Source organism: Phycodurus eques, chromosome 14, assembly GCF_024500275.1.
Source record: "Phycodurus eques isolate BA_2022a chromosome 14, UOR_Pequ_1.1, whole genome shotgun sequence".
Classification (NCBI taxonomy): domain Eukaryota; kingdom Metazoa; phylum Chordata; class Actinopteri; order Syngnathiformes; family Syngnathidae; genus Phycodurus; species Phycodurus eques.
In genome coordinates, this window is record NC_084538.1 from 5,247,534 (window position 1) to 5,271,413 (window position 23,880).

The window sequence follows — 23,880 nt, forward strand, 5'->3', positions numbered from 1 at the left end:
CGAGGCTTACTTTGGACCAGGAACTAAACTGACCATTTTAGGTAAGAAGAAAAAGTTGCCAGTCAAAATTGAAATGCTTCTAATGTGGCTTATGCATTCATTCATAGACATGACGAATGCAATGCATTTCCTACGATTTGATAACTCTGACTTCTTTTTTTGTGTGATATTCTAGCGTAAAACATCCTACATGCTGGACATGATTATACTGTGAAAGTAGCGTAAACTGTTATGCTGAGAGTTTAGGGTAAAAACGACATTCATTATGTCGCTGATAGGATCGTTAAAAGTGTGATGTAGTCAATCGGTTTTGTTTCACAGCAGTGTAAATCCGCTCTGGTTTTTAGTGTTGGTGACTTTTGTGAGCCACGTTTAGAAGCTCTGTTGTTTTCACAATTCGGCTACCTAAATTGGAGCTTCTTCTGTTTCTCGTCCACATCAAGGCTCTGACCATGTGGAGCTTAAATGATTCGAGTTTCATGCTAAAAAAAAAAAAAACTTTGCCACCACGTTCTACCCAACACATACAATGACAAAAACTAAAGTGTCTCGAAATCAAACAAAATCTTTAGGAGAGGTGTGTCATTTTTGTCTCCAGCCACATCGTAGTTATGGTTTCCCTCTGAGGGCCGTTGTGAATGTGAGCCCATATAAATGTACAATGGTCTCATATTATTACAGATAAATAACAAATTGTTGGATAACTAGTTTTCACATCAGAAGCCAGTAAAAAAAAAAAAAAAAAAAACGGTTCAACTACTATTCAATTTACTTTAAAAGCGGGCTTGGGAACTAAAAATACTTGTCATGTCGTAGTGTTATTGAAAGTGACGACAACAAAAAACATTAAGTCGACGCACAGGATTTGCTTTCGCAGGCCACGTGAAATGATGTGGCGAGCCGAATCTGGCCCCCAGGCCACCAGTTTGACAATATGCTTTAGGACGAATCCCGAGGCCCGAGAGATTACTAAAATTGCTATATGGGCCGCTTCAAAACAATATTTCGGGCATGACTTGAAAAGTTTTTTTTTGTCTTTTCGGACTCGGGTTCTTGAGCCTTTTTTTGTGGGTCTACTCACGATAGACCCGTCTACCAAATTTCACGTCGCTGCGTGAAACTAGCTTTCGTGCTGAATTTTTACAAGAAATTGTAGAGTGCACAACAAAGCCAAAATGGTTGCATCAAACCAAAATGGCCGACTCCGTGTGTTTTGTTTTTGTTTTGTTTTTTTCAGGCTTGGGTTCTTGAGACTTTTTTGTGGGTCTCCTCATGATACGCACGACTACCAAATGTCATGTTGCTAAAGTGAAGCTGGCTACAGGAGCTGCATTTTTAACCAACCTTGAAAATGGCAATTTCATAGCTGAGTGGACCAAATCAGGCCGCTTTGCTTATGATCAGTGACATTTTGGGTCTTACAGAACCGGGTCGCGACCCCAAGCTGCCCACAGTCACCTTGCTCCCGCCTTCGACCAAGGAGTGTCACAACCAGAAGAACAAGCAAAGGCGGAAGAAAACGCTAGTGTGCGCCGCCACGGGCTTCTTCCCGGACCACGCGGCCGTGTCATGGCAGGTCGACGGGCAGGATGTCACCGCGGGCGTGGCCACGGACGCCAGCGCCCTGCCGGACGGCGGCTTCTACAAGATGAGCAGCAGGTTGCGCGTGGCGTCAGATTTGTGGTTGACGCCCGGCAGAGCCTTCACCTGCACGGTCAGCTTCTTTGACGGCAAGGAGACCACGCTGCACTCAAAAACGGTCTACGGCATCCAAGGTAGGACGGGGGGGAGACAGCACCGGATCCAAAAGTCTTTGTTTTATGAACTCACCTTTGTCTTTCATCAGGTGAAAAAGTGACAAGAGGTAAATATATGCTCCTCTAGGCATATTTGTCAATACGTTACATGACGTCACGCGTACTTCCGGGTGGCAAAAGCCTTAATTGGCGATCTCTGATGGCACCGCTAGTAAACAAAGCCTTTCGTGTCATCGGACCAAAGGCCGAGCCATTGAGGAAACACGGTAAAATGACGCCAATGATCATTTTAGCCATCGGGTGCAAAAGTCAGTTGAAGAGGAAACGTTTACGCAGGCCGTGATTTGCATTTCAGCAGGTACGTTGCACTCTTAACGTATAAAGAATTTCAAAGGTAGACCTGATTGGAAATTCAAACATAGTTAACACATTCACTGCCATTGGCGGCTTTAGAAGTCAAATAGCCCTGTTAACTGGGAAGGCTGGCAGTGAATGAGTTAACATGATCAAAGTGCAATTAAAGAACCCCGAAATACCGAAAAGTCTTGCGATCTTCTCTGTACAACTATTTACAATATCATCCACAGGTTATCAAAAAATATATATTCTTAATGGTATTAAAAAAAAAATAGAAATTTGAGGAAGTTTAAGTTAGGTCATATCTGGCGGCGCAACCCCAAGCACTTTTTTGTCATCGTTTCACTTCAGGTCCACGGTAGTCGATCGCTTTTCTGCCATCTGGAAGTATCCTGTCGTCTTATCTATTATTTACAAGTATTACGAAATTGTCTGTGTGAATAAAGCGTTGACGTTTGTGTGCAGTGAGTTATTTGAGGGTGGTGCAGAGTGCCAAGCTGTCCTACGCCGTCCTCCTGGTCAAGAGCAGCGTCTATGCGGCTTTTGTCGGCTTCTTGCTGTGGAAGCGTCGGGTTGGTACTTCGAAACCCGTTAAGATGTTCAACGTCTGCCGTTTAAGAATTGGTTTCAAAATGTTTTACTCAGCAACACGAAATTTGGTAGACATGTCTGCAAAAGTCTGAACTGCCCGAAAAGATACAGGAAGTCTGCTATTTTGGTTTGAGGTGGCCATTTTGTAGCATCCTCTATAATTGTTTTTAAATTCAGTCCTCAATTCCAGTTTCACAACATCAACATGAAATTTGGTCGACATGTCTACAACGGCTAGACCAACAAAAAAAAATCCCCCCAAAATTGCTTCTTGAGACTTTTTTTTTTTTTTTTTGTCTGAGAAGAAACAGGTGGCCTGCCATTTTGATTAGAAATTGACATTTTGGCGTAATTGGTAGCACCAAATATTATTTTTTGTTTTTAAATTCTGCCCCCAAAGCCAGTTTTACTTAGCAGTCTGAAATTTTGTTGGCATGTCTACAATGGCTAGACCAACAAAAAGCTGCCCCAAAACATTTTTGGGACATTTTGCGGCCATTTTAGCGTCCAAGGGTCCTTTATAAACAAACTACTCATATAGATTTCTCCCAATTGCTACCACATTTTAACCACATACACTAGACAGGTTGACAGCGGTAAATTGTGGAAATGTTCTGATTGTTTGTTATCAACATTGCGCGTGTGCAGAGAATGGTGGGAAATCAATGAAACTGATTTTGTCTTTGTTTTTTTGTTTTGTTTCAGGGTCTGTCCACAAAGCTGAGCCCTTCATAGTTAGTTGACTTGGGGCTGCCTTAAAGGAGCTTGCTGCCAATAAAGCTTGAAAAAAAAAAAAAAACACATTATGGCTGTGATGTGTTGTATGTGCAAAATGTCGATGTGTCAGCTCCAGATCTAGAGGCCGTTATTAGCAAAGGTTAAGTGTTGTTGTTGTTGTTGTTCTTGTCGAGTCAGATAAGGTCGCAGCAGGAGACAGGATGCGGTGACGCTCGCTAACAGAAACAAAGCAGAAAGTTGGCGCTTCACCGCAACCTCCGGCTTTGCACGCTGCACCTGCACACCTCCTAGCAAAGTGCATATGAGCTTGGAAATCTTATTTGCTCTTTGTTCGTTTGCTTTTGAAGCTTAGTTAATGAAGTCGCTACAATAATTACCTATACCCTTAAAAAAACACACAGTAATACGAGGGGGGGAAATGTACAATTATAAACATAAAACTAAAATATACAGTCATAAATCCTAATAATTATTTGATTAATTTGTACTTGTGTTTTTGGTGCTTTTTATTATTTCAGTTACTCGTGACAAAATAAAAATGATCACAAATGAAAATATGACATGATTTCATATTATTGCTACTTATGAATGAATTGAATGAATATTTGGAGTTTGAGGGAAGGACTCAGGAGTGGTGGTAACACTGTGCCAGGCTGCCCCCCCCTCCCTTCTAAGATTGGTCTAGGACCGCCACTGAAACATTACAATTACTTGCATATGTTTTTGTTCATTATAGTTTTGGCGCACAAAAGGTCGTGAAATTAAAAACTTAGTGCAATTGGAGTGTATTTCTGCATTGTGTTCTATTTTATTTCCGCCATCTGGTGGCCAATGGAGTAAATGTCGCTCCACACTGACAGGAATTGGATGTTGCACTGTGGCGCCACCTATTGGACTGATTCGTTCAGTGTCGAGCACTTAATAGAAAATTGCAGACCTACATTACAAAATGTACATTACCTCTTTGACATATTCTAAATGGTAAAAAAAAAAAGATCTTGGGGAAAATTATAGATGAAAGGCAAACTGAATTTATGTCCAACCGCCTTTTATAGTAATGGAATTAAAAAACTAAACAAAAACTAAACCCTACCTACTAATATACGAGATTTATATATATATATTCTATAATGCTCAGAAAATATCAACACTTGAAATTTCTTTTTTTTTTTGTGGGAATCATATCTGATCTTAACGAATGGCTCATTCCCTTTAAATTTGTCACAAATAAAGTCGAGAATTACATTTTTTTTAAAAAAATGTTTACATAATATATATCCATCCAACACATATCTCAAAATTTCTTGAAACCGAAAACAAATGTACCTTCTGCAAAACTGAACCTGAAAGTGTAACTAATTTTTGTTATGGTTGCTCATATAATAATACTTTTTGGAAAGAACTTGAAAACTACACGCATGTGCGAAGCAGCATACGTATAGAATTAACATTGAAGGGAATAACTTCACTTATTTTGAGCTTTTATTTATTTTATTTTTTTACCTCTCTCGTATCTTAATATTGCTTTTAATAACTTAATTGTCTTTTATGGACTGGAACGGCTGAGTTTTGTTATTTGTATTTTACGAAATTTCAACAAGTCTTTGAAAAAAAAAAAAAAGGAAAAAAAAGACACAGCAGGGTCGAACGTCATTGACGGTCAATAGTGTCACTCTTTCATTACTGGAACGTAAACAGTCGTACGACCTTTTTACGCATGGTTTAGTCACGTCATAAAAGACCAACGTTATTCATCGCAAACTACCTTCATTTATGCAGGTAGACCAAGCGTGATGAAACATCAGCACTATAATGTAAAAAGAAAGCGCGATAAATAACTACACTATATAAAAGTGTTTTTTTGTTTTTTTCCCCTGTGTAAACTGAATCGTCGCGTCAACTTGCTACGTGAAACTTGACGAAGCTATCCGCCATCATGGCTCAGAGTGTAATAGAGCGCAGCGTTGAAACTTGGACCAACATGGCCGCCGTCGCGGTTCGATGTAGACGGCACCGGGTGAAACTGGACCAGCGCATCCGCCATTATGGCTCAGGGTTTACCAGCGGTGGTGGTTGCCAAATGTAATAATAATAATATAATAATACATTGTTCAGTTATAGACGTACATTATTCAATTATACACGTACTTGTTTGATGAACGTTTGCACTTTTAAAATATCAACTTTGACTAACGTTTGTTTATTAGAAGCTGCTAAGCGAGCATCCGCATCAACACGGATGCAAATGTGATAAATGTTAGATTCCGACATGTTTCAGGCTATAAATGTTAGAATCCGACATGTTTCAGGCAATTGACGACACAAGTCAAAGTGCCGTGGGCGAAAAGAGGAGCCGAACATGTTAGGTGCCGAGTTTAAAGTAAACGCCAGAAGCAAAGCTAGTGGGATTAACAATGTGTTAGCCGCACAGGGGTGTCAAACTCTTTTTTTTTTTTGTCACGGGCCAAATTGTACTCAGGTTCCCCTCCCTCAGAGGGCCATTATGATTTTGAAACCATACAAATGTTTAATCGCCACATTATATCACATACACACAACAAATGTTAGTCATGCTAGTTTTGAAATCAGAAGTAAAGGATAACAGTTTGTTCAACTATTGAAGTTACTGTTCGAAAAAGGGTAAAAAGGGGTTTGGTAACAAAAAATATGCTTGTAATATCTCAACATTAACAATTTGAAATTTTGGTCCAAGTTTTTGTAAGAATCACGGAAGTTGACACACGATTTGCCTTCGAGGGCCACATGAAATGATGGGGTGGGCTGGATCTGGCCCCCGGGCCTTGGGTTTGACACATGTGAGTTAGCAGCTAGCACCTTAGCCACCAGAGAGCTGTCACTTCCAATTTGTTAAAATTAATTTCAAACTTTGCTGTGCGCTCACAGGGTCAAATGGCGTGTTGTAGCGCACCGGCTGTCCGTAAATCTACAATTCGGAGCTGTAATCCCGATCAAATTCAAATGGGGCACTCTTTTAACCTAAAGGTTAGGCGACGTAACAAAGCGCTGCCTTTGATGACTTTCATGCCGCTTCTCGGGCTCATTTTATCCCGCGGCTTCTGGGTGGACGCCCCACGCCAGGAAGATTTCCACACACTTCGCCGGTTCAGGCACCTTGGTGAGCAAACAGCTGGTGAGTATAACAGCAGATGCAATATCTCCCCCGGCATTCTACAAATTCTACGACGACTACTCATTTTGAAGGCATGTAAAACATTTTGACAAACCTGTTGTGTTGGAACTCATGAGTAGTGTGTGTGGGACTTGGAAGTGTTCACATTTCTGATTTTGAAGCAGCTGATGTGGGCGCCATATCTATTGACGTCGGATTGGATAGAGAGTGCTTGTATCCTCACGTGTGCCATTGGTTGTGTAGTGGTTCCAGCTTTTCTATTGGATCTCATGATTGATTTGCAAAGGATTCGTAGAATAGTGGTTTGCAGCTTTTGTATTGGTTTACATACCGCAAGGTACAAAAATGTTCAAACTACCTTTATACCAAAAGAGACGTCTTTGGACAGAGGAGTTTTACAATGATAAATTGAGTCCCAGTTCGTAAAAGTCGGATCACGATTCAAGATTTTATGCCGTTTTATTAGGTTGAAAATTTGCCAAATTCTGCCCAGCAATCATAAGGAAACTTGTGACCAAAACCTTGACTCTTTGGTAGAAAACGTTAGTCTTATTAGTTGAAAATGATGGAAAATGGAAAGCGAATTGAAAAACGAGATTGTGAAGGGATTTCCCAACAATGTATTATTACCTTGCGTGAAACAATGAAACCTCCACAAGATTTACGCACCCAATTTCCAGCACAGCGAAATGGAAAGAACGGCGGCCAGTTTTCCGGATTTCGTAACATTGCTACTACATTCCAACAGTTTTATCAACCTCTTAATTCGCTAAATCCGCACTACCTTTGGTCGATCTTTTCAATTTTCTGTCCCAAACAAATAATAAAACTCACCTCATTCATCCCAATATCATCGTTTAAAAAGTTAGTGAGGGATAATTTACACGATAGCGAACTTGTTGTTTTTTTTTAGCCTGTTATGAACCTTTTTTCACCATATGCTATGGTGTAATGTATTATGTAACTTGTGTATTTGTATTTGCTTATATTTTTTTAATTTTAGTAAATATTTGGTTTTAATGCAGCTGCTCTGGGATGGATTCCTGTTGAAAACAGGCATCATGTGTATTGGATCGCATTAATTGGTTTTGCATGGCAATCAGTAGTGTAGTGTTTCACGTAGTGACTTTATTGCCGCCGGCATGGACTCAATTCCGGTTCGAAAGAGGCATCATTTCAGTTCTAGATTTTCAATTCAATTTCTGGTGTGCATCGTAGTTAGTGTTGTGTTTCCAGCTTTTATATTAGATCTCATTAGTTTGCGAGGTCCGTTGGTAGTGTACCGATTCACATAGCTGATTGTTTTGGTTTTTTTAAAGACAAGATTTTTTTTTAAAGGCAGCTCTTGTATTGAAACTCATGACTCGTGTGTGCGGACCATTTGTGTTTTAGTGGTTCACAAGGATGACTTTAATGCAGTGGTTGTTCTGCTGTGGCAGGAGATTTAAGGCGAACAGCATGGAGCACCGTCAGCAGCTGCCCACCGACGAGGACAACAAGTGGGACAAGCTGCTGGACAACATCCTGAAGTCGGCCGACACCATCCTGTGGGGCACCACGCCTACTCGTCTTCTGCCCGCTGCTACGGTAGCGACCGAGCCCAAAGGGGCCTTGGAATTGCCCCCCCTGGCGAACGACGGAGAGCACATTGAGCCGCTGATGGACGGGCAGCCCTCGGATATGGACGACGAGCTGTCGAATGTTCTGGACGACTTTTGGTTGCCCGACTATCTGGGCGGTCAACCGGGCTCTATCCACATCCAGGACCAGGTAACCAGACCCTTTCACGCTGTTTGCCGTTTATGGCTATTAACTCACGGAATAAAAACGAATGGCTTTGTGTGCGTGTGGAGAATCTCATAGCTCCTCCAAATCTTGTGTCTCAGTCAAGATGTGTGCCTTGAACATAGTTCCACTGTACTTTCCCATTAGACAGGGCTTTGGTGCCATCTTGTGGAATCTTAGGGCGTTTCAGAAATAGCACAATAAATGCAAAAAGGTGAGTTTTTCAGCAAATAAAAAAACAAACCCACACAAAAATACAGGGAACCACTATTATTGCAGGTGATATATTCCAGAATCATCCACAATAAGATGAAAATCTATAATACAAAGAAACCACATCACAAATATTTTAAATAGCTGCCGTTACTGCCTGTTACCTACTTTTAAAAACACTAAACATATTCAAACACCATCATTGCAAGAAAAAGATGTGTAGAAAATGTTGAATGTTTTGTAGTGTCTGTGTACATTGTGCCTTTAAGAGAGAGGGCTTTTTGTTGCGTACGCGCGTGAGCTGTGGTCGACAGCAGCTGCTGCGTGAGTGTGCTCATTGTCTTTTTTGTGTTTTACTGTACTCCCAGCATTTAACAAAAATGCTTAAAAGTGTATTGGCCATCGTGGCTTTACAGTAAGTAATTCTATTTCTCCCCAGGACGACAACGCCATGATGATGCCGGTGTACGAAGGTGTGAACCAGGCTCCTCCTCCTGTAAGGCTGTAAGTGACAAACACCATTGTGTAAGAGAACTTTGTTTCACACTTAACGCTTTATGAGGAAGACGCTTAGCGTACATAAAATCCAAAATATTGGGGCGGTTGTTCTCATATTATCAGAAGAGATGTCAGCATAAATGTTGGTGAAAATTGATCGCAGTTTTCTGACATTGAGCGACATTAAGTTGTTTTGTTTTTTTCCACACTTATGTTAAGCGCTGTCCCATTCTCATGGGATCCAACAATTTATTTTTTTTACTTTTAAGGGGTGGCAATGAATTCTGATGGACATTTGTACGAACTGTGGAGACAGCCACAAACATTTATAATCAAAGTTGCAATTCAGCAATTTATTATTGATCGATTCGGGATGGCAACTGCGGTGGCAATTAAGGCATTTGGTGAGAGGGGGGTGGGGGGGAGATCCGCCAGTGGTAGAAGTGTGGTTGACTTCTTGATATTCAAATAAAATGTATTTTACAAAGTTTGTTTGAAGTCTGGTGTGTGTGCGTAGCAATGACGAGGTAACATGTGGGGCAGCGGCGGCGGCGGGGGCGTCGTCCTCCTCTGACTCCACTGAACCTCCGATGGACGCCTCACAGATGATGTAAGTACAAAAACAAAAAAAATCAACTTCTCCAGTGCTGTTTTGCCACGTGTGTAGTAGTAGCAAAAGGCAATGTTACGGCCACAGGCAGCAGGAAGGGGATCGGCCGTACATCAAGAAGCCGCCCAATGCCTTCATGCTGTTCCGCAAAGAGCAAAGTCCCACCGTGGTCTCCCAGTTCAACATCACCAACTCTGCGGTGGTCAATAAAATCCTGGGAAAGATGGTAAAGTACCGTTGAAACACCCTGGTCTTATTATGTCGACGTTCGCGCGACGGCGCTGACTTGTTGTCCCCTTCCACAGTGGAAGTCGCTGCCAAAGAAGCTGCAGGCCAAGTACTACCAGCAGGCCGAAGAGCACAAAGTCCTCCACAGCCTGCAGCATCCAGAATGGTCCTGCACGGAAAACTACGTAAGACCAAAATACCCTATACGTTTTTCTCGGAATATGATTCATTTATTTATTTTTTTTTTTAATTGAAAATACAGTGGTACTTTGATTTGGAGTTTTGCAAGTTACGAGCAAGCCCCTAGGTTGATTTGTGTTGCAGGCAAAAAGTTGACGTATGAAGTAAGCCTTCAAACAATCCAGCTCTAGATGGCAGCAGCGGGCTTAGAAGAAGCACGTGATGCCCTCCCTGAGTGTGTTGTGCTCAGTTTGTCAGATAACGAACAGGTCTTCAAAAAATGAGGCCACGTGTGCTTGCTTCAAGCTGTTTTTCGGGGTTATGCGCTACCCAACAAAAAATTGCTTGCAAATATCTCAATGTTATTACACCAGAACACAATTAGCAATTTGGATTTGCTTTCACGGGCGACATAAAATGATGTGACGCCCCCGGGCCACCAGTTTGAGACCTGTGATCTAAGTCAATGATATGCATGCATTTTATCTTGTCCGTGCACTCCGGTTTCCTCCCACATCCCAAAAACATGCGTGGTAGGTTGATTGAGGACTCTAAATTGCCCGTAGGTGTGAATGTGTGCGTGAACGGTTGTTTATTTCTATGTGCCCCGCGATTGGCTGCGATTGGCTGGCGACCGACTCGGGGTGTGCCCCGCCTCCCGTCCGAAGATAGCTGGGATAGGCTCCAGCAGCCCGGGTCGCGGTAAAGATAATGGATGGAAGTTACAACTATGTTTTTGTTTTTACACTGTACAGTACAATACTCTAGAGGGCAATTTTTTAAATAAAAAAAACAAGAACATGGGGAAAGATGATGTGGTCACAAAACAAATAAAACTCGCAAGTCAAGGTGTCACTGTATCATGACTTTGATTGAAAATTCGACCTTCTCATATATGTAACGTTTTCTGAAATTATATTCTTCCCGAATATATACAACTTTTGTTAGCCAGGCATGTCTGGCTAACAAAGGTCACAAAGGTTTTGGGTGAGTACTACGGATGTCACAAGATTCATAATAGTGCGGTATTAAAGTGCCTGGTCTTGTCTCGGAATAAAATAACGACCCGTCGTGCTAAAAATTTATTTTGGGCTCGACTACGCTCTCCACTTCCTTGTTACAGTGTATACGCATCTGATTGGCCGTGTTAACCCATGTGACCACAAGACAAGAAATACACAACGATCCCCTGTCAGGCCGGGAATGGCTACCGGTGGACCTCCGCTTTGGTCAGATCATCCGAGACGTTTCGCCGAAATTTAAGGAGATCACTAAGTGGAGAAAAATAAACTAACAAGCATTCCTCTGGTTATTGTGTTATTGGTTGTTGCTACATCTTGCCGGCGTTGCCTTTAACATATTCACTGCCATTGACGGTTTTAGACGTCAAATATCCTAAGACTGGCAGTGAATGAGTTTTAAGAGAGTTCCTGTGTTTCAGAATTGACTCAAATTTTTTGGACTCAAGGAAAACAATCATTGTTTTTTTTCTGTGTGGTAGGGCAAAAAGAGGAAGCGCGATCGCAGCAGGCACAGCGCCTGCGTCTCAAGTAAGTCATGGGACCGACATCCACCGGCACAACATTAGGTACACTTGCACAAATGTCGTGTTGTCGTCAAGCCCCCTTCCCCATCCAAATTTAAGAATCCCTGGAGGACGTCGCCCCGGGGGTGGAATGTTGCTGCGCCGCCATGGGCGACGCCCCTGGCCAGGACGCGCCGTGCCATCAATACCACAAGAGCGACGTGGGGGACACGCACACGTACGCGCAAACGCGTGGCTGCTGACGCCACCACGGATTGGGTATGCGCTCCTCCCGGCCCTAACACTAGGTACTCTGCACACAGATGATAGTCACAAAAAGTAAACTTCAATTCCAAATTTCTTTACATTAACAACTTTTTTAAATACACTTTATTTTTTTTCTCTAAAAATATGCCTTATTTCTAAAAAACAAAAAACACCTTGACTTAGGTATGAATGCCCCAACTGTGGCGGCCGGCACTAGGGCGCCACCCTGCCATGCATGGTTGTCACCATATTACATTCACAGTAAAATAAAAAAATATTTGGAAATAATACTATTTGGCCATTTGGACTGTCTCGAGCAGAAAAAAAAAAAACACCAGGCGCCGCTGGACCCTTTCGACAATTAAAGTGAGGCTAACGCTGCATATATCAGCATTTATTAAATATGCGAACTGATGGAGAACACAAAATTGTATTCCTGCATAAAACAAAAGCATGGCGAACTCTCAAAAAAGCTCTGAAAGTTTCTTCCAATCATGTCTTATTTGAGTCCTCGTATTTATGAAGTTAAACCCCAAACTCGAATTATCCACCTCCAGCAATCCCAAAATGACGTCTGCTTTTGTGTTGCGTCATCATTTTATTGCCTGTGAAGCGTGCAGTCAGCTGTCAACTTGAATTAAAAAAGGACTTAACAATGTAAAATATTTATTTGTAAAATAATCAATTAAAATATTTATTATACCTGGTTGATGTGATTATTGCTCCTGATTGTCATCTGTGAGGCTATGTGAGCGAGGTTTGTTTTAATATAGTGAATGTAGCACTAGCATAAAATGTTTACGTTTCTTCAGAAACTCTTGTTGGATTTATCGAATATAGCGCAATGAATCTTGGCACCGTGTGTCACGCATTGGTGGCTGTGACCCATATTTTGAGTGACAAAAAAAATAAAAAATGTGACAAGAGCGCACTAATCTTCCAATTTTGAATTATATTTGAAAAGCGAACGAACCAAAAAAAAAAATAAATAAATAAATTTTGAAAATAACGAGAATTGCTGCAACGGTGGACCTGCGCGATTCCCAGCATGCATTGCGCCATGCAATGCTGAACTTCCTCTGTACTAAATACATTTATCCTTTTTTTCCATGTGTGTTTGTTACCAGTAGTTCATTGAATGTGAGTCTTATTTAACTCCCAGGTTACAATTATGCTGCACTTTGTTTTTATGAAACCCTGAATGTTGGTCGTGTGAGATACAATGACATCCCGGTCATTTCCACACTTAACGCCGAGCTCAGACTACACGAATGTAGCCTGATTTGGACCCGACGGACACTTGGCAGACAAAGGTGCACTGTCATGGCCGATCATTTGAGTTATCAAGCGTTGACGTAATAGATTGCCAGATGTGGCATCTGGGACGCCTCCCGACCATGACATGGAAAGTCTTTTTTTATTTTTGGTATTTTCCGCATAGTGTGAAATCCTACGTGGTCCTATGATTGTTTCTAGACATTGACCAATAGAGTGACAGAGCGCCTTTAAACGGGACAGTGAAAAAGCGTTAAAAAAGCGTCATAAGCGACGTACAGGCTTTTTCTCCAGTGAACACCTATGGAAAACGCTTTGACCTTAAAATCCAAAATATTGTGTTAATCAGAGGTTGGAGTGAGCATAAAGAGATGTCTACATACATTTTTGTGATCTGACCTTACGCCGACGTTAAGCTTTATATATTTATATATTGTGTCCTGCGGTCCCGCATGCCCAAACGCTGTTTCCCTTCGGCCTGGACTCTTTCTACTTGTCCCGCCTCCCCGATCACCTGTGCCGTCGTACCGCGCGCTTGGCGACGGCCTGCGATGATCGTGCAGTGTCTTGTCATTCCTGTAGCGTGGCCTCTCGACCGGCCCAAGACAAAACAATTTCACGACACCGTGTCTGGTAATCTGACATAGCGACCGTCGTAAACGATGCAAAAAGATCGTAGTCTGAGCTCGGGATAAGCCATACGAAGTTTAGCCAAGTGTTGCCTGGCGATTTGCTAGCTCAGGAAGATGCAATCCTGTTCTCCCTGGAAATCGCTCCATGTAGCAATTTACTTCTAGTAGTTAAGCAGTGTCACAGTATTTAATTTCAAACTCACCAGAGGGCCACAGCAGAAGGATGAAAGAGCCACTTATGGTTCCGGAACCACGGGCTGCAGCTCTGGTCTATGCTGTTGCTCTGTGCATGCAGCACTTCCGTGCTCTGTGTTGACACATAGACTTCCCAGTGGAATCCTAAATTCATTCGGTGTCTGCTGGAATTGCTATTCATTCAAGTTTCACATCCCATCTTAACCTCTGTAATTTTAAAGGTAAGTTTGCTAACATTGGTTGCTAGCTTGCTATCGTGCTGGCTCTTTGTGGCGCTCACTCTCAAGACGAGTGGCGTGTGCGTGTTGATCACTACAGCTCTTGTGTAATATTTGAAATGTGGAACCCTGGTTTATGACCAATTCAGTTTATGAACAATTTTTTGAAAGACAAATTACCTTGGGTTACAAACTATTTTCGATTGAAAAACAGTCTTAGCGTGGCCGCGTAAAGCTCCCAAACGTTTGTGTTGTTGTTTTTTTTTTTTTTTTTGCCTAAAATGGCCGCCACATCCCACAATGCAAGGGAAAAGCTGTGCTGCATTCTGGGAGGTGTTGGAAACATTTGGACACAAGTGAACATAAACGGTGGACTCGAAAAGGCTACAAAACGCTGAAGACACTGGATAGTGATTTGCTAGTGAACCCACTATTTTATCAGAAATTGTTTTCACCTATTTCTGTAGCATGTTCACAGTATGTTTAACCACACAATGATCAAAATAAGGTAAATATAACAGTTCTGCAGATGGAGCGGATTGATTGCATTTCCATTCATTTGAATGGGAAACACTACCTTGGCTTGTGAACGTTTCAGTTTGAGACCAAGGGGGTCACGGAACAGATTCGTAACCCGAGGCTGCACTATAAACGTTAGTAATGTCATTATCTAGTGATATCTTTCGCAGTGTCACTGTTCAATATGAAAAAGTGAAATTCTAACAATTGCCGTTCGACCTCACTAGCTGTGCTTTAAAAGTACATTTGTCATTGTGGTAAGAGCATTTGGGGTTTATTTAGCTCAGTGGTTCGTGCGTTTTGTGTCCCGGTGGCCCTGAAGTGCAAAACAACAGCAGCAAATAAACTAATCACAAGAACAAATAACACAACAGCAAATTAATGAATTTAATTTTCAGTTTTGTTTAATTTGTTGTTGTTGTGTTTTGCACTTCAGTGCCACAGTAAAACACACCTGTTACGTGGTTACTTTTATATGTGAAGTTGTTAAAGCGAACAATGTTTTTGCCTCGTGGGCCGAGGCGCTCCGAAAGTTGCTTGGTGTGATTATTTTAAATGGGTAAATTATAACAATCTGAATGTAGTTGAAAAAATTATTGATGATGTTAATTGATGATGTTAATAATGTTTACTTCATATAATTGATTTGGATAATAAAGCTTGTGTATTTTTTCACCTCAGAAATACTGTAAGAAAATGTCAAAAGTAAAACTGAAAAGTATGTTTCCTTCTCTCTCCCATACAGCTACTAAAAGCAGATGTAATCCTTTGTCATTACAATTTCCCTGTATTCCCGAACAGTAATTATTGTCTATATACATATTTATCTGTACATGTGTTGTCACGTCAGTTTGTGCTATTGTATTGTAGGCTAATGCTACTGTTTAGCCTTATGTGAAGGTAGTTTGTTTGTTTGTCTGAATTGTTGTTTATCCATCCATCCATTTTCTGAGCCGCTTATCCTCTCGAGGGTCGCGGGCGTGCTGGAGCCTATCCCAGCTGTCATCGGGCAGGAGGCGGGGTACACCCTGAACCGGTTGCCAGCCTATCGCAGGGCACATACAAACAAACAACCAACCATTCGCACTCACAGTCACGCCTACGGGCAATTTAGAGTCTCCAATACATGCATGTTTTTGGGATGTGGGAGGAAACCGGAGTGCCCGGAGAAAACCCACACAGGCACGGGGAGAACATGCAAACTCCACACAGGCGGGGCCGGGGATCGAACCTTGGTCCTCAGAACTGTGAGGCTGACGCTCTAACCAGTAGGCCACCGTGCCGCCTGAATTGTTTATGTACCATGGATCGTGTATATGCTAGATGCGCGGCGTTGTGTTGCTTTGTGTTAGTGCTTTGGCACCATTTACCTCTTACGGAGTGAGTCAGTTATTCTCTGGAGTTCACGTCAAAGCTCTGTAACACCCCAACCCCCCGCCCGCATGCAAATGTTTTTTTTCTCTGAAGTTTAAAATAATTTTCTCCATTAATATTTTTCCCCCAAAAAATTATACTCCCCCTCCCACCCTTCAAAATACACGATTTCTAGAAAAATATACGACTATAATCAAAAAAATAAAACTTTTCATTTTGAAAATATAAAAGTGAACTTTTTAAAAACTGACATTTATTTCTAAGCATTTCCCCCCCCCGAAAATAATCGTAACCGAACATTTTTTTCCTCATAGATTTTTATTTGACTCGGACTACTTATTTGTTTTACATTTGTCCACCTGATGGCGCCAAAGTTTTCAACGCGTGCGGAAAAGCTTACTCCTGAAATGATTGTGTGTTTTTGTCGTGTGTTATGTGGAGGACAAGGCAAGGCGCAGGTCAGGAGGAGGACACTCGCGTCCGAGACATTCACGAGTGGCGCTGGAACGCGAGACAACGGTGACGGACACGATGTCTTCACCGCAAACGTGGTGGCCTCTGCGGGAACAAAGCAATGAAGGATTGAATAAAAATATTTTCATAGGCCACTCAATTACCTTTTCATTACCGGAAGCACACCCAACATTTCAAACCAATGTTTTACAAGGCAGGAATTTTTGCTTTTTGTTTTTGGAGATTGTATCAAAGATAAATTCAAAATATACTTTTTTCCTGCAAAATATATCTTCTATAAAAATACATCAAATTATTTTTTAAAAGAAATATCAAGGTTTTCTTTTAAAAAGTACCAAGTTGTATACTTTTGATACATATTTGAGAAAAAAATATGCTTTTTTTAAAAAAAAAAAAAAATCAAAGGCAAACAAAGTAGTATGTAGTTGAGGAAAGCAATTCAAATAATTCTGGAAAATATTTTTTTTACTCAAAAAGTATCAACAAAATGTTCTAAACTTACTTTTTTCTTAAGACTTATGAAGTATGATTTGGAGGAAAAGTGTTTAACTAAAGAAATACGTGAATTTTCTCAAAAATACACAAAATTTGGATTTTTCTGGATGGTTATCAACTTTTTGAAAAAATACAACTCCAGGATCTACTTCTTAAAAATGTTTTCCATAAAAAAAAAATGTAAAAAAAAATCTTCTCCCAAAAGTATATTTTTCAGAGAAAATGTGTCAAAAGATTTTCAGGTCTGGACTGCAACACACAACTTTTTCATGAAAATATATAAAAACTTTTTCTCAGAAATATCAGACTTTTACAACTTTTTTCTCAAACACAGCATTTTTCTGGACAATATTTACCTTTTTCTTTCGATGAGTCAAAACACTATTTTCTACACACACGGTTCATACACGTTTGCGATTGCAAAATTCCCTACTATCCAGCTATTTTCCTGACTTCACTAAAAAAAAATTATAATTTTGTGAAATCTGTAAACAGGTTTGTCATTCTGATTCTTCCATTATGTCGCCAAATTTTCAGATCGTGAGGTAATGGAGCTCACGAGATGAGATGCAGAGATGCTTCTTCCTACACGACTAACTCCTCCCACCGACCCTGTGTTGACGGCAACCATTTCAGACGAAGTGTGCATTTAAGCCTGTTTTGAAACACACTTGATACCCTAACCCCGTTTTGAAAGCCTAATTTGAAGCCATAACCCTACTTTGAAACCCCAACAATGTTCTAAAACCTAACCCCATTTTGAAACCTGACTTTGATACCCTAAACCTGTTTTGAAACCGTAATTTGAAACCTTAACCCCGTTGTGAAACCCTACTTTGAAACCGTGCCCAGTTTTGAAACCCTACTTTGAAACCACAACAATGTTTGAAATCCTAACCCCATTTTGAAACCCGACTTTGATACCCTAACCCTGTTTTGAAACCCTAATTTGAAACCTTAACCCCGTTGTGAAACCTTATTTTGAAACCATAACCCTGTTTTGAAACCCTTTGAAACCGTACCCTGTTTTGAAACCCCAACAATGTTGGAAACCCTAACCCCACTTTGAAACCATACTTTTATACCATAACCCCATTTTGAAACCCTAATTAGAAGCCATAACCCTGGTTTTGAAACACTACTTTGAAACCGTACCCTGTTTTGAAACCCTACTTTGAAACCCCAACATTGTTTGAAACCCTAACCCAATTTTGAAACCCGACTTTGATGCCCTAACCCCATTGTGAAACCCGATTTTGAAACCGCAACCCTGTTTTGAAACCCTTCTTTGAAGCCCTACCCTGTTTTGAAACCCTACTTTGAAACACCAACAATGTTTGAAACCTAACCCCGTTTTGAAACCCTAATTTGAAGCCATAACCCTGTTTTGAAACTCTACTTTGAAACCGTACCCTGTTTTGAAACCATACTTTGAAACCCTAACCCCATTTTGAAACTTGACTTTGAAACCCTGACCCTGTAGGACTTGTGAGGATACTTTGGCATTTGGGGACCACGTCACACGGTCAACAACCCCTTTCAGATGCCACCTTGCAGTATGCGGCGGCGTGTCTCACTTGTCACTCAAGTTTCCCCAACAAAATGTCGCCAGCCGTCAGCCCCTTCGGCTTCTGGCTGCTCTGCATCGTCGCTGGTGAGGATCAGCGTCTCGTTGACAGACGTCGGTGATTAGATAAGCGCGCAGACCGCATTGCTTCCAGGAGACGGCGAAGGGGGGCGCCAGACGTCGGACTTGCTGGTCCGAGTCGGCTCGCCCGCCAGCGTGCGCTGCAGCCACGACCTGGGCGGCACGTACTTGCTGATGTTCTGGTCATGACAGGAAACATATATTTTTTAAATGTCTTATATACCATGTCATTAAAAATGGCTTGTCATTTGATGTATTTTAATAAGTTGTATGGTAGGACATTGTTTAAACCATGTTATTGAAATGTCATACATCATGTCGAAAAATGTCCAACAAATTGTCGTTTTAGTAAAAAAAAAAAAAAAAATGTCATTTAGTAAAAATGTCTTTTAAAAACAAAAAACAAATGTCTTCTGCTCATGTCAATAAAATCGTGTCCACAACATTGTGAAACGTTTTATATGAAAAAAAAATCTTGAAAATGCATTAAATGAGCAGGTATACAGTCACACACATGCCATAAAAATGTTACGATACGTACATCGTGTCATTACAAATTACAAATATCAGTCTGCGTCGTACAATTGGAGCCCCATCTGAGACAAGTCTTCCTATACATAATGTCATTTGTCTTGTCATTTGGGAACTTGAGAACTTCCTTCATCGCCGCCGCTACTAGCGCGCCCCATTTAAAGGGAATGAGAGGAGCCGCTCTGAGTGGCTGCGAACGAAGTTGACTATGAACACATTCACAGCGATCCCGCCTGCCCGCTCTCAGATCCGCCGCGGTGGCGCTGGTCCACCAAACCCGCTGTCTTACACCGGCCCTGAAAATAGGGCCCCTTAGTCTTCACGGTCTTCTTTGTCCTCCCAGCTAACACTTGGCAGTCATGTGTGCTGTTTTCTTGTACTCGGTTGTATTTGTTTACGTCCCCGCGCACACCGCCATCACCAGAATAGATCAGACCCCGGCCCACGCCGTCAAGGCGGTGGGCGACAACGTTTCCATGAGCTGCAACCACTCCAGCCTCCGCGCGTTCCAAATGATCTGGTACAAGCGGGCCTCTTTGGCCGCCCGCTTCATCCTCGTGGCGCGGACCGGCCAGAAAAACGTGGTGGAGGACGCCGCCGTGTACCGGCTGACGGGCGACGCCGCTCGCTCGTCGCTCGGCGTCACCCGCCTCCGGCCCTCCGAGACCGGGGCGGTGTACTTCTGCGTCACCACAGAGGCGCACACCGTAGTGCGCGACCTTGTCGGCTCCGCCGCAAAAACAGCATCCGTTGACTGTTGTGCAGGTGCACGTTCACTATTGTCGCGAATTGTCCTTGCCCCCTACACTGCTGTATCACGTTTATTTAACATCCTAAAAAGTTTTACTGTACACCAGGGCTATTTTGACTCGTTCATGAAGAGGGCCACAGTGCCGTCTGATTGGCCAAGGAAGGTTTCCCCCAGCGCTCACTTGGAGGCAATAGAAGCGCAAGATTTCACCCATCGCCGAGACACCCAAAACCGCATACTGATGTTAACGATTCAGCTATGCTTTAAAAATATATATACAGTACACTGATTCTAAACCCTGATGCCAAATGTATTATTGAATACATTTATTTCCTTGTTATTTTTAAAAGCAGTTAAGCACAGTAAAATAATATAAATAAAAACAGTCACAAAATAAAAAATCATCAAATCTAACATTTTAAATATAATTACATAAAAATCACTCATCACCTAAAAATCACCTAAATATTGCAGTATTACAGAGGCTCCCTTACCAGTGTTGATTTTTTGAGTTTTCATGTAATCCCTGAAGGAAAATGTAATAAATTAATATATTAGTATTTTATCGTTAGAATACATTCATTACATTACAATAATCCAAAACGTTAAACAGATCTCATCTCATTTACAAAAGAATTACAATAAAAGAAAGGACAAAACAATGCAAACTATATTTTAAAAGTTGCAAATTAAATAAAAAATGATAACAAATATCACGTTTAGAGGAAACACATTCATTTAAAATCTTTAAAAATAGGCCTTTTAAAGTTAAAGTTAAAGGAGGCCGCGAACCACGGGATCTCAGCCAATCAGCTCGCGTCGGCTGCTGCTCTTTTATCTGATGAGTGGCGAGTGCCGATCATAACGAGCTCAAGTAACCCGAAAGGCAAAGATGATGTTCCTCGTGTTGCTGAGCTTTGCTGCCAGCGTTACTCTGCTGTCAGGTAACATCGGACGTCATCGGCTCCACGAGCCAAAGCTAACGTTTTGAATTCTTTCCTTCAGGACTGAAAGTGCGTAGGTTTGATCAATCGAAAACGCTTAACTTACCAATTTGTCTTTGATGTTTACGACAAGGTATACGTTGTGTCCCATCGAAGACTCAAAATGGGTCTCCACGACAAAGGTCACAAAATGTTTGATTCCCCGAAAATCGAATTCAAATTCATCTTGCAGTTTAGGAGAATGAGATTCACCGGAGACGAAACACCTTCAAAGTTGACCAAAATGTCAATGTTAGATTTGTCAACGACTAAATCATCATCAATGTTTACGAAAACACACACTTCAGGTTTATTGAAGGCTCTACATTGCCTTCGATGGTAACAAAAATGCTTAAAGTAATCGATAAATCATTTTTGATGTTTATGGAAGATTCACCGTAGACTAACCGAAACAAAGGTTTGTTCGTTTTGTGGACTTCGGAATTTACAAAACGTGTGCGTTTCTTTTTTCTTTCAGGACTGAAAGTCACGCAAACGCCCGCCGACATCATCGAGGCAGCGGGCCGCCCGGCCACGATCGCGTGTACTCACAGCATACCGAACTACGACCAGATGCTGTGGTACCGGCAGCCCGGCATGGGCATGCAGCTCATCGGGTACATGTACTACAAAAACCCCACGATGGAGCCTCACCAGGACGTTAAGTTGGAGGGGACCGCAGAATCCGGCAAAACGTGCAAGATGACTTTCCCAAAGCTGCGCCCGAACAGCAGCGCTGTTTATTATTGCGCAGCGAGCTACCACGGTGCAGTGTCGTGCTAAATCCTCAAGTCATAAACCTTATCACGCATCCGCATCCCATCATGCTCTGATAACCCCCCCCCCCACAAAAACACACGCACCCCCGATGCCACCGTGCACCTGGATCCGACCATTCCGAGCACTCTTATTAGATTGGGAGGTTCATCCGGTGGTTGCTAACCTGCCGCCAGGCATGTAGGATGAGTTTGTTCGGAGTCGAAATCATCTTGGCTGTTTACAAAAAAACAAAAAACTGTTAGTTTCATTGGGAACTAAATTGTCTCGGATGTTAACAATATACATGTTTCAAGATAATTGCTGAAAATGCGCAAAGACTCAGAACAACTCATGTAGGTCTGAATTGTCGAGCTTTAGCATGAAACTGTTTGTCACCATTTCAGTTTTCCTGACTTTTGGGCCTTCTTTTCACGTCATCTATCTAGCGAGCGACTCCCAGCTAGCCTCGCATCCTGATGGCTCAGGCGGACGACTCTGCCATTCTGCGGTTATGCTGCTCCACCTTCAACTCTTTTCCATCGACCATTCGGCGGTTGACCCAGCTTCACTTTCTCTCGTTCATCTGTCGCAGGCGACGTCCACCTCCAGCGTTGGCTCTGTTCCTGACATCGGCTTTGGTCCTGGCGGTGCCTTGTTCTCGCTGTGCCCGCTAAGGCTCCCACTAGGAAAGTGTCTACATCTCCGCTGACTCCGGCATGGACGCCGGCTCCTACACGCTCACTCCCCTCTTACTGTTGTTTTCTGTTTTGTCTTTACTGTAGCGCATCTTTTGAGTGTTCAGAAAAGCGCTAAATGAATTGGATTCATCATTATTATTATCATAATCGTCCACAGTAACTACTGAAGCTTGAAGTTGATCCTCCTCACGTGATTTTCCATCGTGCGAGCGACCATCGTTTTCAGAGTGCGCTGCCATGTACAGTAGTGATATTTGGTTGGCAATTAACAGTTGATTTCAGAACGTCCAGCAGATACATACGCCCGCAGTGTTTCAGAAAGGAAACAGTTGGGCTTGATAATTCATCGTTTTGAAGCTTCAAAGGGGAACAGGCCAAATGATAAAAGAAGAAAAGATTACACAAAGCGCAGGGCCCCCACTATTTACGACATTAATAGTTGTTGTACGCCATACTGTATATGAGTCATATATGGCATTTTTGTATTTGTAAAATATGTCTTGACGTTAAACCGGTCTGCGGTGCAGAAAAGGTTGGGGACCGCTGCTCTAAATCCCCTTCGATGTTCACAAAATCCCGTTAGGTTACGTCATGGAAGACGAAACTGTGTGTTACGAAAACATGTTAGCTTGGACACAAGGGACGGCGCGACTGATTGGCTGTGAGATATTGAACGGAAGTGACTAAAATGAAGAGCAAAAGAAAGAAGTGCGCAAAGGCAAGGAGCTGAGTGGCTGCGAAACATAAAAGGACTCTGATGAGCAACAAGTGGAAATGTACACATATTTAGATAGATTGACATTACTGGAATATGAAACATTGCAGAATTTTCCCGAGTGCCTTTGAAGGGGTTAAAAGGAGGCCGCGAGCCTTGGCTTTCAGCCAATCAGCTCGCGTCGGCTGCCGCTCTTTGTCAGATGAGTAGCGAGCGCAGATCATAGCAACCTCGAGGAAACCAGAAGACGTGATGTTCCTCTTATTACTGAGCATTGCTGCCAGCGTTGCTCTGCTCTCAGGTAACATCGTCGTCATCGACATCATGCACTTTCGGAAAATACGAAAACGTACATAAGACTCAGCTCAATGAAAAAGTCTTCTTTAGTTTCTTTGACTTGGAAGTTTGCAAAAAAAAAAAGCGTATATCTGGTGACTTGTTTTTTTCTTTCAGGACTGATCGTCACGCAGACTCCCGCCGACATCATCGAGGCAGCGGGCCGCTCGGCCACGATTGCGTGTACTCACAGCATACAGAGCAACCAGATGCTGTGGTACCGGCGGCGCGGCGTGGGCATGCAGCTCATCGGGAACATGCACTACAAAACTGCCATGAAGGAGCCTGGCCAGGACGTGAAGTTGGAGGGGAGCACCCAGATCGGCGAAACGTGCAGGATGATTTTCCCAGAGCTGCGCCCGAACAGCAGCGCCGTT

At 42.2% G+C, this 23,880-nt stretch overlaps 1 protein-coding gene, 1 long non-coding RNA gene and 2 gene segments (V, D, J or C); 3 read left to right on the top strand and 1 right to left on the bottom strand.

Annotated features, from left to right (window-relative positions):
* The window catches only part of LOC133412398 (T-cell receptor beta-1 chain C region-like), a 4,914-nt gene extending 375 nt beyond the window's left edge, over positions 1–4,539 (top strand). Inside the window, 3 exon segments of the C gene segment in view lie at positions 1,425–1,775; positions 1,847–1,864; positions 2,580–4,539. Coding sequence covers positions 1,425–1,775; positions 1,847–1,864; positions 2,580–2,797 — 587 coding nt within the window.
* Positions 4,540–4,675: 136 nt separating this feature from the next.
* Positions 4,676–19,173, top strand: LOC133412396 (transcription factor 7-like 1). 6 transcript variants are annotated; one of them, XR_009769760.1, is made up of 10 exons: positions 4,677–6,665; positions 8,034–8,364; positions 9,032–9,096; positions 9,608–9,700; positions 9,788–9,926; positions 10,006–10,113; positions 11,610–11,658; positions 11,754–11,912; positions 16,555–17,723; positions 18,566–19,173. XR_009769760.1 is itself a non-coding variant. In XM_061695558.1 (10 exons), exons 3-9 carry the CDS (start codon positions 8,053–8,055, stop codon positions 11,894–11,896), a joined length of 909 nt encoding a protein of 302 aa, XP_061551542.1. In that variant the 5' UTR covers positions 4,677–5,525; positions 6,447–6,665; positions 8,034–8,052; the 3' UTR covers positions 11,897–11,912; positions 16,555–19,173. The 6 variants fall into 6 exon arrangements, 5 of the variants coding, with proteins under 5 accessions (XP_061551543.1, XP_061551542.1, XP_061551541.1 ...); XM_061695558.1 differs by having other exon boundaries at positions 4,677–5,525; positions 6,447–6,665; positions 16,555–19,173; XM_061695559.1 differs by having other exon boundaries at positions 4,676–6,665; positions 17,620–19,173.
* Positions 16,283–21,821, bottom strand: LOC133412401 (uncharacterized). The gene is made up of 3 exons (XR_009769762.1): positions 20,507–21,821; positions 17,439–18,909; positions 16,283–16,671 (listed from the first exon to the last, which is right to left on the bottom strand). It is a non-coding gene; the product is annotated as an uncharacterized LOC133412401 (long non-coding RNA).
* On the top strand, positions 20,848–21,792 carry LOC133412400 (Ig kappa chain V region BS-5-like). The segment is given in 2 exon segments: positions 20,848–20,956; positions 21,474–21,792. Coding segments are annotated over 2 exon segments (357 nt in total).
* Positions 21,822–23,880: the final 2,059 nt, after the last annotated feature.

Coding starts and splice junctions, on each gene's coding strand:
- LOC133412396 (XM_061695559.1), top strand. CDS start 8,053: ATGGAGCACCGTCAGCAGCTGCCCACCGACGAGGACAACAAGTGGGAC. Junction 8,365..9,031: donor CTATCCACATCCAGGACCAG/GTAACCAGACCC, acceptor ATTTCTCCCCAG/GACGACAACGCCATGATGAT. Junction 9,701..9,787: donor ATGGACGCCTCACAGATGAT/GTAAGTACAAAA, acceptor TTACGGCCACAG/GCAGCAGGAAGGGGATCGGC.